The 16,887-nt window shown below is 31.1% G+C and overlaps 3 protein-coding genes across 3 annotated transcripts; 2 read left to right on the top strand and 1 right to left on the bottom strand.

Moving 5' to 3' along the window:
• Positions 1-4,403: 4,403 nt before the first annotated feature.
• Positions 4,404-5,766, bottom strand: LOC114163971 (auxin-responsive protein SAUR21-like). The gene has a single exon (XM_028048390.1). The coding sequence runs from the start codon at positions 5,330-5,332 to the stop codon at positions 5,036-5,038; it is 297 nt and encodes a 98-aa protein (XP_027904191.1). The 5' UTR covers positions 5,333-5,766; the 3' UTR covers positions 4,404-5,035.
• A 3,216-nt stretch (positions 5,767-8,982) lies between these two features.
• On the top strand, positions 8,983-12,956 carry LOC114163970. Its single transcript, XM_028048389.1, has 5 exons — positions 8,983-9,637; positions 11,255-11,551; positions 11,715-11,930; positions 12,022-12,150; positions 12,565-12,956. Exons 1-5 carry the CDS (start codon positions 9,395-9,397, stop codon positions 12,781-12,783), a joined length of 1,104 nt encoding a protein of 367 aa, XP_027904190.1. The 5' UTR covers positions 8,983-9,394; the 3' UTR covers positions 12,784-12,956.
• A 1,624-nt stretch (positions 12,957-14,580) lies between these two features.
• On the top strand, positions 14,581-16,634 carry LOC114164735 (COBRA-like protein 2). Its single transcript, XM_028049488.1, has 5 exons — positions 14,581-14,843; positions 15,153-15,606; positions 15,717-15,876; positions 15,968-16,227; positions 16,333-16,634. The coding sequence occupies exons 2-5, from the start codon at positions 15,252-15,254 to the stop codon at positions 16,632-16,634; spliced, it is 1,077 nt and encodes a 358-aa protein (XP_027905289.1). The 5' UTR covers positions 14,581-14,843; positions 15,153-15,251.
• Positions 16,635-16,887: the final 253 nt, after the last annotated feature.

Raw genomic sequence — 16,887 nt, forward strand, 5'->3', positions numbered from 1 at the left:
TCTAAGAAAACATTAATTTCATTTAGTATTTAATATAATTACTATTGTTTCTATTATTATCATCAGATAAGATTTTACTTGTCATATTTAATTTCCATATGCATTTATTAAGATTTTATTCAGTATGAACTTTTAAATAACGCCTAAAGTTGATAAAAGTTCAATTTATGAGATATCTTTTTATTTTTTATTTCTTACATCTCCATAATTTTTAAAATAATTATTTTACGTTTTGTAAAGGTAATTATTGAGCTATCTATCTATTTTGAAAAACGTTCATAACATGATTTTTAGAATATAATTTCAATAACAAACTTTCCGGAACATAAAAAATACATGTTAGAGTGAACATTTTGGAATAAATTTTCAAAACAAGTTTTTTTAACATATAAGATATTTGAAATAAGATTTTCTCTCTAAATCTCCAGAAGAAAGTGAAACACAAAAACCCCAAGTGGTACTTGAACTCTACCTTCTGATTGTGATCTGGAACTTATTGGGTTCCATTAATTTAATCTATAGACTATATATTAATCTTTACGTTGTTAAATCCTATTGTCTTTTTTGTAAAAATTGACATGTAAATTTAATGAAAGTTGATATTTTTTTATTAACAAAGCTGAAAATTCTCATGAAAAATCAATCCAACAATAACTTTACCATAAAGTAATGACAAATTTAATTTTGAACCTAAACAATTAAATTCCAGAAAACCAAAAGCTAGAATCAGAATTAATAAGCATAGCAGGCCAGACTAAAGATGGTAAATATAATCTCCATTTCTTATTCCTAAAAATTTCCATATCCAGTGCCAAATTACAAGGCAGTAGTAAAAAAGTAAAGTGTTATTTTATTCTTTCACTTAATTTTTGAACTACGATACTTTCGCCACCATCCAAATAAAATAACTATTTACCCCTTTATTTTATTATGTAATAGTAAATATTAATAGTTTAATTTAAAAAATAGAAAAAGATATTAAAATATTAATGCAGTAAATTCTTATTATAGTTGTACATTTGACTATCTTAAAAATTAAAATAATTTTCCAGTTTATTGTTTAAATGTTTCCTTTGTCCTAAAAGCTTGAGTATTAGGAGCAAGCGACAACGGCTCAAGAAGCAAAGAAACGAAAATAAAATTATAGCTAACCTCCCTAATCTCTTTGACATGATTCGCCTCTTGCTTCAACAACAGAATTGTATTACTAAAATGGAGCTTGTAAGGAAGATAGTCTCAAGCCACAGTGATATTGTTGACAGAAGTAAGGCAATGTTTTATGTTGAAAGGATTACTATTGTTAATTTTTTTTTTCAATTAACTAAAAGCTTTTTTGGTTCGTATTTGTAGATGAAGTTGAGGAGCAGTTGGATTTGTTATAAGAACTAGCACCAGAATGGATTCTTGAGAAGCATGTCTCTAGTGGGGATTCACTCTTATTGTAAGTTGCTTCTTTTTAGCACCTTTTTTTTAAATTTACTTTTTTATCCATGTGTCTTGCCTTTTCTTTTGTTTTTGACTTTATCTCATGTGTTTTTAGTAGCATAAACAAAATGTGACCTGAAACCATTATTAAGGGTGGCAAACAGGCCAGCCCGGTCCGTTTTGGCCCGGTCTATGTGGCCCGTCAAAAAACGGGTCGGGCTGGGCTAGCCCGTCAAACAGAAATGGGTCAAAAGTCACAATTCGTCCCGTATAGGACGGGTTAACGGGCTGGCCCATCTAGTTTTTTTAATTTTTTTTTAATTTTTTTAATTAGTTTTCAAATTTTTTAATTTGTTTTATTTTTTAAATTTGTTTATATATACATATAAATTATTATTAAAGTCATATTTAATCAAATAAAATATTATTTTAACTTTTAATTGATTAGTTAATGTTTTTAATTAGATAAGTTAAAATAATTATTAAATTTACATATTAAATTATTTAATTATAACTAATAATTCAAATTTAATTTGTAGGTGTTAATGATTTAAATTACAATACTATTATATATTTATACATTTAAAATATGTAATCTAAAAAATTAATCTTTTTAATTACTTTTATTTTATTTTATTTTTTTAAAACGGGTCAACGGGCCAGGACGAACTGGCCCGTACTTTGACCCGTCAAGTTGACGAACTGGACGGGACGAGCCAGAACGGGTTGACGGGCTGGCCCGTTGGGTCCAGCCCGTTTTGCCACCCCTAACCATTATAGTTGAGCCAGAAGACAAATTAGCCCAATGTAAAGTTCACATGTGATTAAATATAGTAGTATTTATTTTGAGTAGCTTGTTTGGAGCTTTAAATGTTTGATATATTCTTTGAGTAATATTTTAACATCAAACTTGTTTACTCTTTGATATTACTTTTTATTACATTTTATTCTTTTTCTCATTTACAAATACCAAATTTTTATGACTATTTTACTGTGTATCACATGAATATAATATATGTCAAATATCATTACTATGTTATTTTTATTAGATCAAGTTGTACCTTTGTGATCTATGAGATGGATGGAAACAATTAATTGTAGATCACATAATACATCATAATTTAAGGTGTCAGGTAGTTCCCATCTTTTATGTTGATATGTATATTCATTAAAAAAATTTATAAAATAATAATCACAAAAAAAAACAATATTATCAAGTATTTATTTAAAAAATATATATTTATAATTAATAATTTTATAAATTTTGTAAATAGTGGTCTAAAATAACTATATAAAAGAATAAATATATCTACATTGACTTCCACAATTTTAATATTTATTCGTTTTTAAATGTTAATAAATGTTAGAGAAGGTATTTTTGTGATTAGAGAATTTGCTAAATGTAGAAGGAATTGAATTACCGAGAGAATAAAAAGTTATATATAAAAAATAAGTGTTCTTTAAATAAAATAAACAAGTAATTAAAAATAATTTTTTGAATTATCTAAATAATAAAAGGTTTAAAAGATTGAACATTCAAATTGATAGATAGACTTCTTCATATAATAAAGCTAAAAAATTAATAAAAATATGAAAAATTCTATAAATGATTCAATATTTGTCTCAAACAATTTATTTTATAAAATTAATATTTATGTATATAATTTAGTCTTTTTGCTATATATTAGTACGGGTATAGACAGTAATCATGGGGATGCAAATAAAAGCCCAAGATTTGTGAGAGCTACGCCCTAACTGTGGAATAATTGAATTATGATAAAGTAACTTATCTACAACGCCGAATTGTTAGATAGAATTTAATTTAGATCAATGAAAGTAATCTATACTTTAATTTATAGTTTGTATGCAAAATGATGAGATTAGAAGGGAATTATTCAAATAATTCAGTTTGAGAACAAATATTCACAACACACACTCAAGAAAGATGTGAGAATAATAATATGATTAATAAGTCATAGACTCTTATAATTCAGAATTCTATAACTTTTATATGGTGTGAATTAAAATAAGACTATTAATTCTAAAGTTGTTTTTTTATTTCTGTTATATAGATCATTGTTTTCTATATTTAATTTAAAAAAATAAAATTAAAAAAAAATCAAAATTACGTTAATCTCTCAATACCATATAACCATATCACAAAATTTGAAGAACAACGAGATTGAGTCTCATAAACATGTTTACATCAAGTTAAAATTTCAATATTTGATTCATATTCAAATTTTAAAGCCTTTGTTTTTATATTCCATTAATCTATTTGAATCATGTCAATCTAACTCCGTTATTTAACAAAGAAGATGGTTATTTATCGAAAAAAAAAATTAGAACTAGTTAATGATAGGGAAAAAAAACAGTTGATAACTTTAAAATTTTGAAATAAACAAGAAAGAGAAATTGAAAAGTGAGATAAAATGATTTTAAAAAATATTTGATTTTTTTATTTAAATTAATAACTAAAATAATTTTTATTATTAATTGATTTTTAAATTAGTCACTAAAATTTAAATACCTAGATTTTGACTACTTAAAAAAAGTTGGTTTCTAAATACATCTCTAATTAAAAAATTAGTTACTAAATTAATTTCTAAACATTTTTTTGTCATAAAATCTATTATTTGATAATTTTCTTATAATATATATATATATATATATATATATATATATATATATATATGTGCATTATCTTATGATCTTTTAAAAAATTTAAAAATTAAAATTTCTAATTATTATTAAAATAAAAAATATAATTAAATATAAAGAATAAAATAATTTATTGATAAAGATAAAATTAAAAACAAAATGTATATACCAAAAACTAGTTACCAAATAATTTCTAAAACAATTATTTTTATTAATAGTTATATATATTTTAACTAACTTGTTGAAGTATACTTTTTAAATTTCAACTTGAGATATGTGTAGGGACCACATAACAAATAACTAAGTTGTGCTTTGGTACATTAAATGTTTAAACTTTTATCGTTTTATAATGTGATTAATTAAAAACCAAAAAGAAGTTTTTATATTATTTAATCCTTATTTCTAAAATTAGTACATACGCAGACAATAAGAATATTTTTAGAACAAAATATTTAACTTTACTAAAAAAGACAATAATTATGTTTGGATGGCTATGACACATTGGACAAAATTTGCACTGCTCGAGGATTAAAATACAAGAAACTGCAAACATGCACTGTTGCAAATAAGATTTCAATATTCAGCTGCTAACTGCATTCTATATAGGTATATATAACACTAAGCATAATTGAATACACTATCATAATTCCATTTTTCTATTACTATCGGATAAGATTCTACTCCAAAATCTGATTAATCATCATCTACAATATATAGATATAGAAGAAGATGATAACTACAAAGGAAAGCTGCAACACTGAACAAGCAGCATATGAATGGCAGAAAAATGAATTTGGTAGAGTTCTGAGAAATCGTAGTCAATACTTATACATATATAATAAAACTGTGTACAATGAAATACATCTTATGACGTATTTGTGTTAGTACGTATGAAAAAAACTGTGAAAATGGCGAGAAAAGACAGAGAGAGAGGAAATTAATATATGTTTCAGGAACGTAATTGAGAGGTGAGAGAGATGAATGCCTCTTCTTTGCAAGGGATAGTGAGACCTCCCATTGGATGATTGTAGCCAAATTCTTCCTGAGCTCGGTTGAGCAAATCAAGAAACGAAGGATGGTTCAAGTAAGATATTGGAACCACGAACCTCTTCTTTTGAGCCTCTCCCACATACACCGCTACGTGACCCTTCGGAACGTTCGAGTTGTTTCTATTATGCAGATGCTGCTGCCACTTCAATATCTTGTTCGCATGAACAGCCATAAATATCGGAAGACGAATACCCATAACTAACTGTGATTGTGGTTGAAGTGAAGATGATGCAACGATTGAGTTTGGAACTGAGAGACTTCAGTAGTTGTGTGTATATATATTGTTGCAGCAGAGAGAGAGAGAGTGGGAAGCCATACATTTCCAGAAAGGATGTTCAGAGGCACAAGAGAAAGAAGGACCCACTTCATGAAATTCAACAAAACGCTCACATGCGAGAACAGAAAACTGCGAAGCACACTTCAAAATTCAATCTTGAATCACCCACTGTCTTCAAAACAGCGTGCCGTACACTGAAAACAAAAATTCACATGTGATGTGATGTGATGTGAGTCCTCCAAAACTTAGGAACACTCGCTCGCCGTAATTTGTATTAAATGCGCAACATAATCACACATCCGTACTACCACATATCTACGAGCTCTTTCTTACTGCATTTTGTTCAGCGTTATAAAAAGATATCATAATAATATAGTAGAATTGGCCACCATATCAAATGGTCAACAAGCACATGATATCGTACTTTTTAACTATATATTTCGCATAAATGAATTCATTTGAATTATAAAAAAAAATATTCATTTGAGTTAACTATTGGTAAAATTTATGTGTATTCTTCATCCAAAAAACCAACATTATATTGATATTAAAGTTTATATACATAAAGTTGACTAGATTTAGAAACTGAGAAGCAGCTTTGATATCATATCTAATTGGAACTTGATTTTTGGGCAAACAGAAAGTGGGAGTGTGAATAAAATATAATCACAATCTGGCAATGATGAAGAAGTGGAAAATATAATTTAAAAGTTGTCCTTTTTCATTAAAGATGATAAGAGAATCAGTATCGAGAAGCACAAACGTATGAATATGCAGAGTGCATGCATGTGGGTAGAAGAAGGGGCGTGGGTCTCTCAATTATGCAGAGAATGGAGATGAATGATCATAATAATGTTATTGACTGCAAATGAGTTAACAACTTCCAATTATGTCAATGTTAGAACTCATAAATACCTTCCATTATCAAATTCCTTTTAGATATCAGAAACATAACCTTAGGGCAACACTATTCACTTCATAGTATTTCACATTGCATTATAATATACAATATTATAAAAATACTTTATTACTAATGTAATAAATATAATCTAAATCTTGTTTTGCTTTAACGCATAGGGTTATGTTATATATTTTTTCATTTTAACATAATTTTTTAAAATTTTCATGTGAATCTAATAATAATTCCTACTTTTTCATTTAGTTAATACAAAACTTTTAAAACTAAATCTTAAAGCAAGTACCAACCAATTTTTTAAAATGAACTAAATGATCTAAACTTAAAAGATAAATTACTAAAACTAAATTTAGAACGATAAATAACTAAAATAAGATAAAGCAAAATAAAGTATATTTTTTATTTGTTTTCTTAAAATGTAAGCTTATGAATGGTTCAAAAGAGAGATATAAAGGACCAACATTTTTGGTGCCAACATTGGTTTAAACAATTAATGTTTTGATTGCGTTAATGTTGGATATGTATTTGATGGGATCATAGTTTCTTTGATTAGGTTTGTTGATAGATTCGGGAATCCTTCTATCTCAAGCTAAAATTTTTTGTCTTGTAGTTTCTATTTATAGTTCGTATATACGTTGTATTTCTTTGTGAAGTATATCGTATCTTAAAACAGAAGCAAGAGGTATTTATACTGACCAGTTGCTTGTTCAAGAAGTGAATACGTAGAGTCAAACCTATGGTCAATCAAGACAATTGGTAATGTATACTTTAGGACACACTTTCCAATGTCGAACTATATTTTTCATTATTTTAAAATTACATATTTCTCTTTTAAAATATTTATGTTCAAATAAATAAACATAAAAGACCAACTTGCCTACCTAGCTACCTACCGCTTTCAATTATTTGAACGAACATAGATTTCCAAAGTTGGATTTAAGAAAGACAGGAAATCAGTTTTTTATTGAAAAATAAAATAAAATGCGATAAAATTCTATTATGTAAAATTAAAAAATATTATTTGAAATACCTTAATCATACAAATTTTATTATGAATTATTTATACTAAAACATTATATTAATCACATTATCTAAATTAGAGTTCTTATTAATTTAGTTATAATTTGATTTGACTCAATTTAATCTAATTAGACCTGAGAAACAAAATATATATGTCACTAAAACTAACCATAACTGTTTAGATAAGGAGATGTAGAATTCACAAAGTTCAGTTACCATCACATAGTTCAACTACTTTATTTGTTCGTTATATATATCTTTCTCACATTTATATATCGAGGAATTAATTATAAATAAATATAGTTATTTTTTTTTCTTCCATCACAATCCACCCCAAATTGTTAACATCATTCTACAAGGAAGTGAAGAAGATGAAGATGAGAAATCACAGTGAAAAGGAAATGAAGTGCAACACCGACGCTTATCTGAAACTAATCTGAATTGGGCCATTGGCCCAAAGTCAAGATCTATATATTGGGATTAGTGGTCTCCGACATGTTTCTACTTTCTCCCTCTTTAATTTCATATACCTAAAAATATCACTCCATCACAGATATTTTATTATATCATAATCTACTTTGAAATTTCTTATATCATACAAAAACTTTCATGGATAAGAAAGTGTGTGACTTTTTTTTCTTGTTTACTTACTCACTTAAGAACTAGAATGTAAAAAACCTGGAATTTTTTTACTAGACAATTTTTAGCAGTTAGATGTTGGGTTAGTGTGAGAGAGCATGGGTCTAATTTATACATAAACAACTCTTAATTCAAAATTTTAAAATAATAAGTTTATGAATAGTAACTTCAAATTATTACTACACATGTTTGGAAAAAAATTGTTTCATTAAATATCTTCACATAGTATAGTTAGTACCATACTAAGTTTTTTGAAGTTCAAATGTCAGAGTAAACAAATGAATCATTTAAAAATCATTCAAAACTCTTTCATATTCTTCAAAAATATGAATTTAAAGAAATTATTTTACAACCATTCTACTTGGATTTTGAACTTCCTGGACTTATATGAACATCGATATATTCAAAATATGAAATAAACTGTTATTAACAAATTAATTAATAATGGCTTAGGAGATAAAATGTGTCAAGTTGACTAATTTTTTATCACATATCTAATATATTATTTAGTTACATCAACATTATAACACCTAATACGATTATGACATTAATCAAAGGATTAAACTATACAGGCCTATATTAAATTTGAAAGACTACTTCAACCCACTCTTTTAGTATTCATATTTACTTTTGTACTCATTATTTTCTCATTCACTTACTAATTTGAGTGTTATTCACAAATAAACATTATGAACTGATGTACTTATTTCTCGTTATTGTCAACAAATTGTTCATTAACTAGAAAATTGAAAATTTTACCTCACTAATATTTCAGTTTAAACACAGTCAGTGTTAAAAACTGTTGTCATTAGAATATAACTTCTAAAATAAATACTATAAAAATTATTAAATTTATTAGCCGTTTAAAGTGGTTAAATTGTCCATGCGTGAATTTTTTTTTTTCACACAATAATTTATTGGACTGAAGTTAGGCACACAGAGAAAATGAAGAAAGAATATATAAAATCACATCAAATAAGAACTAAAAGTACAAAGAATTTCACTACGAGAGAGAGAGAGAGAAGAAAAAGGGACAAAGCAGGTCTGCTTGGTGGTGGATGAAATAACTTTCCAATTGCTAAAACAAACAGGACCAACATTTTTTGAGCACATGTTGTGTTTGCTCTTTTTCTCTTACATGTTTATATGTGATATATGATGAAGATTTACATGTATATACTTTGGTCTGGGGAGCCACGTGTGGGGTTCACACTTCACACCATTGCTGACTGATACAATAATGACCTTCTTCCTTTCCTTGCTCCTGCTCTTCCACTGCGTTCAAACTCATTAATAAACTAGTCACAGGCCAAAGGGTGTTACGGTATTAGTGTTTTTGTGTTGGTGTTGGTGTTGGTGTTAGTGATAGTGTTAGTGTTACTTCTCTTTTAGAGGTGAAGGGTAGAATGGCGAGTAAGCGGAAAAATGGTGCGAAGGGAGAGATTGTGGATGGTTCCAAGATTATGGAGTTGGTGGGAAATGAACAGGTTTTCAGCAACTTTGTGGACAATAAGTTTGAGGAGTTGGATAAGGACAGAGATGGGAAACTCTCCATGAAGGAGCTTGAACCTGCTGTTGCTGACATCGGTGCTGGCCTTGGTTTGCCTGCTCAAGGCACTAGTCCTGATTCAGATCACATCTATTATGAGGTCTTGTTTTCTTTCTTTTTCTTGCCCAATAATCCCTACTTTTTTTTTCCCTTTTTGGGTTTTTGTCTTGTTTAGAAAATATCTTGGATTGGAATCTTGGCAATATTGTTGTGTGTTGTGTTGGGTGGGGGTTAAACTTAAACATGAAAGAAAATATGCATACATGTCTTTATTTGAAAGAAATTACTCATGAATGAAACAATTCTTTGTCAATTGTTTATGATTCCCACTTGGAAAACAGGTTATAACACTCGAATCGGTTGCTTCAAAGTGTCTAACTTGCTACCAAGATTGATGTTGTATGGGGCTGCTTGGCTTTTTTTTTTCACTTTTTTGCATTGGCTTACGCTTTGGCAGTATTCCGAGTGCAGTTTATTTTAACTCTGTCCATGACAATACTATCATGATGATGACTAAGAAAAAATAGCTAATTTATCACCAATAATAAAATACTCACTACCGTCATCTAATTTGTTTGAGTTCCCATGTCTTGTGGATGTGGTTTTCCCTTTGTTAATTTTTTTTTCTCTGTGGCTGTGGCTCCTTTTCAGAGAAATATACCTGTTTAGTGCTTCTGATATTGATGAAGAAACAGTCTGTGTCTGAACTAGGGATAAAAAAAGTCTTCAGTGACATTTCTCAAAATTATTGTTAATGTGGTGCTTGCTTTCTAGAATAAGTTCTCAAAATTGACTTCTAGCTGGCCCCAGAAGTTTCATAATCCATGAACCATGTTACCTTGGTAGGTCCAGTGGAAATCTGCCTTATCTGCTGCAATTACTTGCCTTACTCTATTTTTGCTTTTAATTTTCTCCATGAAAGCGGAATCTGGTGACGTATGTAGAGGAAGAAACAGTGTTAAGCTGGCAATTTAGCAGCTAATATATGTTAAACCAGACTTGATCTAGACCCTCCTATTGAAGAACTGGGAATTGTTATTTTATACTAGACTTTAGAGAATCAAAAAGTTAAATCTGTTATTGTAGTTTTGATTTGGATTAGCAAAAAGTTAATCTGTTATTATAGTTAATGATGAACTCCTGGGACCCAACCCAAAATGCTAGTGCCAGCTCCAATGCTCCACATGTGCACAAAAAAAGGTGTTCCTTTAATAGCATGCTTTGGGAAAAAGCAAATTCCTTACCTAATTTACTCTGCTAAATATGGGCAATAAAAAATTTAGAGTACAAGACAACTTAGCCCCAAGAAAGAAAAAGAAGCAATATGTTTCTAAATTTATGACGTGATATCATTCAATGTGGATTTACCGGTGGGCTTTTTCTGTTGCTGATTTTCCTTCATTTCTATTTGTTATGAAATATGATGAAGTACTATTATCATGCTAGCACTATATACTGCCCAGCAAAATTTACCCAGTGGGCTGTAATTGTTCCCAGAAATTGATTCACTTTTGTGGTACATAGGTAAACCAATATGTGTATCTGCATTAATTATCTTGATCTGAAGAAGAGTTTGATCTGTCATTATATTTTCAATAAAAGTACTCAAGCTCCTTTCACAATTTCTGCATGTACTACCCAAATTTCCATGCTTTAATTTGAACAAATAATGGAACAAGACTATATGAGTGGAAAATTCTATTGACCTTGTGTATAGGTCTTGAATGAGTTCACCCATGGCAAGCAAGAAAAAGTAAGCAAGATGGAGTTCAAAGAGGTCCTCTCAGACATTCTTTTGGGCATGGCTGCTGGACTAAAGCGAGACCCTATTGTTATACTTCGCATGGAAGGGGAAGATCTACTTGAGTTTGTGAATGGTCCAAGTTATGAAGCAGAAATGGCATCCATTTTCTCTCAGATTGAGTCCCCAAGTGGATCACTTCGTGAACATGTAATTGAAGCTTTTGGGAGACTCACTGTTGATCAAGGAGTTCCTCCCACGTCAGATTCTTGGGTAGATGCTGCAACTACTCTGTCCTTGAATGGTGTTTCTTGTACACAATTAAGTGCTTGTTTTTGAAACTAGAACTTTGTGTATCAAAACTTGATTATTTACAGATATGTCTCAGCATTTTTTTTCTTTTACTTATCCTCCTGACTAGCAATTTTTCATGAAGGTTTTCAACAACGTTGTGGATCCAGCACTGTCTCAAGCTGGGCCTGCTTTGGACAAACCTGCTGCTCAGGAGACATTTTTGGAAGAATTTAAGAAAGTGGCATTCAGTGTGGTTGATATTCTTAAAGAGAAACCTGTCATTGTCGCCCACAGTGAAAACACATTTGATGGACGCGGCGTTAAGAGACTTTTATCCAACAAGTTTGAACTAGAACGGGTTTATTTTTATTGTGATTCATTTCAATATCTTTCTTTCTTTGAATTTACTCATCCATACATGAAATTCATCGATCTGTCGCATGATGCAGACTTTGAACTTGGCTTTAGAGAATCTGCCAAAAGATCGCAATGGAAAAATATCAAAGGACTATCTGCGGGTGGCACTAGATCTGGTGTCTCCATCTGCTGGTTTGCCTCCAGTTGGTGCAATTGAAGAGGTATATTACTAAATGCATGCAGACAAAGACATCCTCTTTCCTACTTAGGTTCATCTATTTGGAAATTGCTTTCACTCTATTGAATTCTGTATGCTGCTAGATAGTTAGTTTTGTTAAAGAACTAAACTAGGCTGAAAAAATATAGGACAGATTAAGACATTTTCTATTGAAATGTTGGCATGAGTCACTTCAATGCTAGTGTTTATAAAAGAGATTGACACATTTGTTTATAAATTGATGCTGCTGTATTATAGGCTCAAAAGTTTTAGTTGGCATGAATCAGTGCTACAACTAGTTTTTATTTTTCCTCTTGGTCCATGCCATCATATCATGGCATACAATGATATCTTCTTATAAATGTTGACTTCATTTTCTTGAGCCAGAGATTAAAAAGCCGCGTGTTTGATTTGACAGATGGATAAAGTTATCGTTGAAGCCTTTAAGATGGTGAATGCCGATGACACAAACACGGTTACAGAAGAAGAATTCAAGAAAAGTTTAACTGAAATATTGGGGGGTATCATGTTGCAGTTAGAGGGCAATCCCATATCTGTTTCTTCAAACTCAGTTGTGCATGAGCCTTTAGGCTCATCTTCTACACTCTTGCAGCCATCTTCTAGTGAGACAGCATAGTTGTCTCAAGTTTATCACCGGTCAAAAAACTAAGTTCAATCATTTTTCTTATTGATGCAAATTGTTACTGGCATAGTCTCTTTTCAAGAGTCACTTTGTATGCTGTGGGATTATTTATGGATCTGAAAATGATAGAATTCCATTGAAAAAAAAAAAAAACTCAATTATCCTTTGCCGGGCGTGTTTATCACTTCAGTTGTAATGTAGATAGATGTCTTGTAGGCCATTGATGGTGACATAAACAGCGACTTAATATAATAATATGACATGTATTTTTCAAATCAGTCTCTGAAAATACATACCAGTAGTTGGAAGATTATTGGATGAATAGAACTAAGGAATAGTTATAAATAAAAAATAATATGGATTATGTTTCGCATGCACCATCTTTTATTGGACCTTTTGTTGTTTTTACATATATCAACAATCGCAGGCAAATGGTTGTGGAAATTTGGGATGTGCCGGCAAGAAGATGCCTTAAGTATGCAAGGAGTAAATATATCTTTGACTTCATTTATCACTTGATACCTTTAGTCAATAAAAATAGAGTCTAACTTGTGAAAAGGTAATTATTTATAAAGCAAGATTGAAAAATTAGATGGTTGAAAGAAAGTGGTAGCGAATTATTGAAGATCGGCTGAAGAACATAGCTGTTGGGTAATGATGCAGCATTACATAGCTGTTGGGACATAGTTGGATAATGGATAATGTATGTGCGTAAAAATCTATGGTTTCATGGCACTATTTAAGCTAGTATTTTTATCAGTTAAGATAAATAGACGAATCACAATCCTTTCAGATATTAAATATGTCCTTTCACACATTCGGTTGCTAATGGACAAAGACAGGAAGCCATGCCTCGCAACACAACAAGGCAATTCCATGAAGACCGATATATTGTGTTTTGAAATGTAAAATATTACATCACAAACAAATATTGCAAACTTTTTAAAGGAAAAGTAAACTTAGGTTGGTGTTTTTCTAAACAATTGGGATTTGAAAAATGGAATTTTGATATTTATTTATTTGTGGTTAACTGTGAATAAACGACCATTTAACCACTTCAATTTACGAAGATTTTGATTATTTAAATAAGAATTTAAAGATTTTAGAGAAAAAAATCCAGAGTGCTACATTTGAAAATTGAGGGATATAATAATAGAAGACTTAACGTTAGGACTTAGATAGCGTTTGGACTTCACAGACTCTCAAGAGGCTGCAACAACCAAGACAAGGGACATACAAAAATTCGTGATCTATCTACTTCTCACACATGGAATGAAAATTTTCATTGGAAGTTTGTATCCACTTTCAGGTGGAAGGAAGTTAGAGACAAAAGAAAACGGAAAAGAAGAGATTTTGTGAGATTAAATTAGATTTAAATTCTGTTATCTTAATATACATTGTTTAATTCCAAGATCAGGTTTACTTGATTTCTCCCATGATGTGGTACTAAAGGAGGACAGGTAGCATAACCTAGGAAGGAACAAACAATACATAAAGCTGTCTCATGAGAGATGAAAGGTGTAATTTTCTCAAAACATTATTGTGTAGCTTAGCATATATGTATCTGCGTGGAATATATGAATGGTGTCTATAATGTTGTTCAAATTCAAGATTTGTCTAGTCGTATAAAGTAGGTGATATTTCCAATGACATCTTGTTTGATATTTAGTGCTGTATAATAGGAAGCAACACATAACGGGTTTCTCTAGATTGATAAACAACTTATTAAATAAAGCCACCCAAACCTACCTATTTTCAACGCTAACAAAATGGTGCTCCTTGTTCCTACGCTCAAGTTGATCATCTTTTTTGCTCTCTTCGTTTTTTCAGGCAATGCACTTCTCCTTTATCTGCTGCTTCTCTTCTGTTTTCATTACATAATCCTATGCTCTTGTCTTTCTAACTGCCTTATCTTCTTCTCTTTGTTGTTCCTTTCTTCTCTTTTGCTCATTTAGCTCTCAATATTCTCTGCAGATTGCTTTGACCCTTTGGATCCAACCGGGAACATTTCCGTAACTTTTGACATTTACCAACGTACAGATGATGGATATCTGGTAAGTACAATTACACACTTAAACTGCAAATTGATTTTTGAACCACATACTTAGTACTTCACAGTTATGATGATGCACAACAAAGCGCAGCAAAAATTCCCCTGGAACTATACACCATATATCTGGTGGTTTGCAAATTACACTAAATAGAAGCATTTGAAGTTTATTCTTCTGACACCAACTAGTTGATTAAGTTCTACCGTTTTGTTGCATACAATATAAAACAAACAATGAAGCACACAACTAGAATGTTGTTTTGTTGTTGAAATCTGAACTAGAATCGAGCTTGGAATGTAATGTTTTGTGCAGGCAAGGGTGAGACTTGAGAACTACCATCAGTATCGGCATGTGGAGAAACCAGGGTGGAAGCTAGGATGGAGATGGGCAAAGAGTGAAGTGATATGGTCAATGAGTGGTGCCATAGCAACCGACAGAGGGAATTGCTCATCTTACAGCGGTTCTCAGATGCCACATTCGTGCAGGAACGATCCCATCATAGTTGATCTCTCTCCGGAGGTCTCAGAAAACAGGTCAGAGCATTGTTGCCGTGGTGGCCTCCTCTCTGCCTGGTCTATTGATCCTTTCGGTGCATTCTCTTCATTTGAACTTGAAGTGCGCAACGTGGGAGATAACCCACTTGGACAACCACCTAACAATCTTACATTGATGGCCCCAGGTCCTGGTTACACTTGTAGCCCCCTTCTTGACACTCATCCCTCGGTCTCCTCAGATTTTGGGGGACTAAGACAAGTTCCTGTTCTCAGTAAGTTAATCTTCTCATGCCATGTAATGTAACATTCTCCTGCAACAAGTGGTTTTTCTTTTGAACTTAGATCACAGTCAATGATTAGTTTACTAAATTTTGCACTTCAGGAACTTGGAAATCAACATGTGCGTATTCAAGTTTCTTAGCAAACACATTACCGGTATGCTGTGTTTCCCTCTCATCATTTTACAACCCCGTCGTCACATCTTGCCGAAATTGCAGTTGCGGATGCAGAGAAGCATATAAAAGTACAGCTTCTTGCATAAGGTGTGTATTTCAATTGCTCACTCACATTTGTGTGAATGCCTTTGTAACTTTCATTCCCTCTCCCTATTCATTTGGGTGCTTATCTTACCAGGCCTGGTTCCTTGTCACGGTCCAATGAGGACAACACGATTGAAACCGTTGAATGCACCGACCACATGTGCCCCGTTCGAGTCCACTGGCATTTCAAGAACAACTATATGAACCAGTGGAGAGTGAAGCTTACCATTTCTAACTACAATTACAACAAAAACTACTCCAACTGGAACTTGCTGGTCCAACATCCTGGTTTCACTCAAAAAACATCAACCTACAGTTTCAACAGCACTAAACTTCCCACCCTCGGAATCCAAGGTACTGTCTTCATGATCATACACTTCATTTAACCATAGCTATATTAATCAAAAACTCAAAATACTCTTACTGTGCAGTTCTAATTAAGAAATAAATCTGTGGCAGATGGAGTTTCGCTGTTTTGGGGAATAGATTTTTACAACAATGAGCTATTGCATTCTGAAAAGGCCAAAGTGGGTGTTGTGACAACAGAAATACTGTTGGATAAAGATCCAAATTCTTTCACAGTAAGTAATGGATGGGCATTTCCCAGAAGAATATATTTCAACGGTGACAACTGCGAAATGCCTTTACCTGACACGTTTCCTATGCTGCCAAATCGTAGCTCTACTCTAGCACCTCCTTATTATGGTTTTACTCTCTTATTCATCCTTTTGTTTCTTCCCCTGTTAGTCTCTTGGGTTTGAACATACCTCATTTTTTAAGAATGTTTTGTGTTTTCTTTATATACATATTGGAAAATTGTAATTCTATATATTATAAATTATAGATTTCTAAAACGCCATAATCTTATTAGAAAAAACTTGTATTAGTATACAGGAACAAATATACTCTAACAGTATGCTATATAATAAATTAATGACAAAAACTATAGTAAATTCCATCTTTTATTTTTCTTTTTTTATAATATGTTGATATTTTACATTCTATTTATCGGAA

Source organism: Vigna unguiculata, chromosome 9 (genome assembly GCF_004118075.2).
Source record: "Vigna unguiculata cultivar IT97K-499-35 chromosome 9, ASM411807v1, whole genome shotgun sequence".
Taxonomy (NCBI): domain Eukaryota; kingdom Viridiplantae; phylum Streptophyta; class Magnoliopsida; order Fabales; family Fabaceae; genus Vigna; species Vigna unguiculata.

What these genes read in the sequence shown, in the direction of transcription:
- LOC114163971 (XM_028048390.1), bottom strand. Translation starts at nt 5,332, where the DNA reads ATGGGTATTCGTCTTCCGATATTTATGGCTGTTCATGCGAACAAGATA.
- LOC114164735 (XM_028049488.1), top strand. Translation starts at nt 15,252, where the DNA reads ATGAGTGGTGCCATAGCAACCGACAGAGGGAATTGCTCATCTTACAGC. An exon ending in AAGACAAGTTCCTGTTCTCA is followed by an intron (nt 15,607 to 15,716) that starts GTAAGTTAATCT and finishes TTTGCACTTCAG; the next exon opens with GAACTTGGAAATCAACATGT. An exon ending in AGTACAGCTTCTTGCATAAG is followed by an intron (nt 15,877 to 15,967) that starts GTGTGTATTTCA and finishes TTATCTTACCAG; the next exon opens with GCCTGGTTCCTTGTCACGGT.
- LOC114163970 (XM_028048389.1), top strand. Translation starts at nt 9,395, where the DNA reads ATGGCGAGTAAGCGGAAAAATGGTGCGAAGGGAGAGATTGTGGATGGT. An exon ending in CAGATCACATCTATTATGAG is followed by an intron (nt 9,638 to 11,254) that starts GTCTTGTTTTCT and finishes CCTTGTGTATAG; the next exon opens with GTCTTGAATGAGTTCACCCA. An exon ending in CTCCCACGTCAGATTCTTGG is followed by an intron (nt 11,552 to 11,714) that starts GTAGATGCTGCA and finishes TTTTTCATGAAG; the next exon opens with GTTTTCAACAACGTTGTGGA.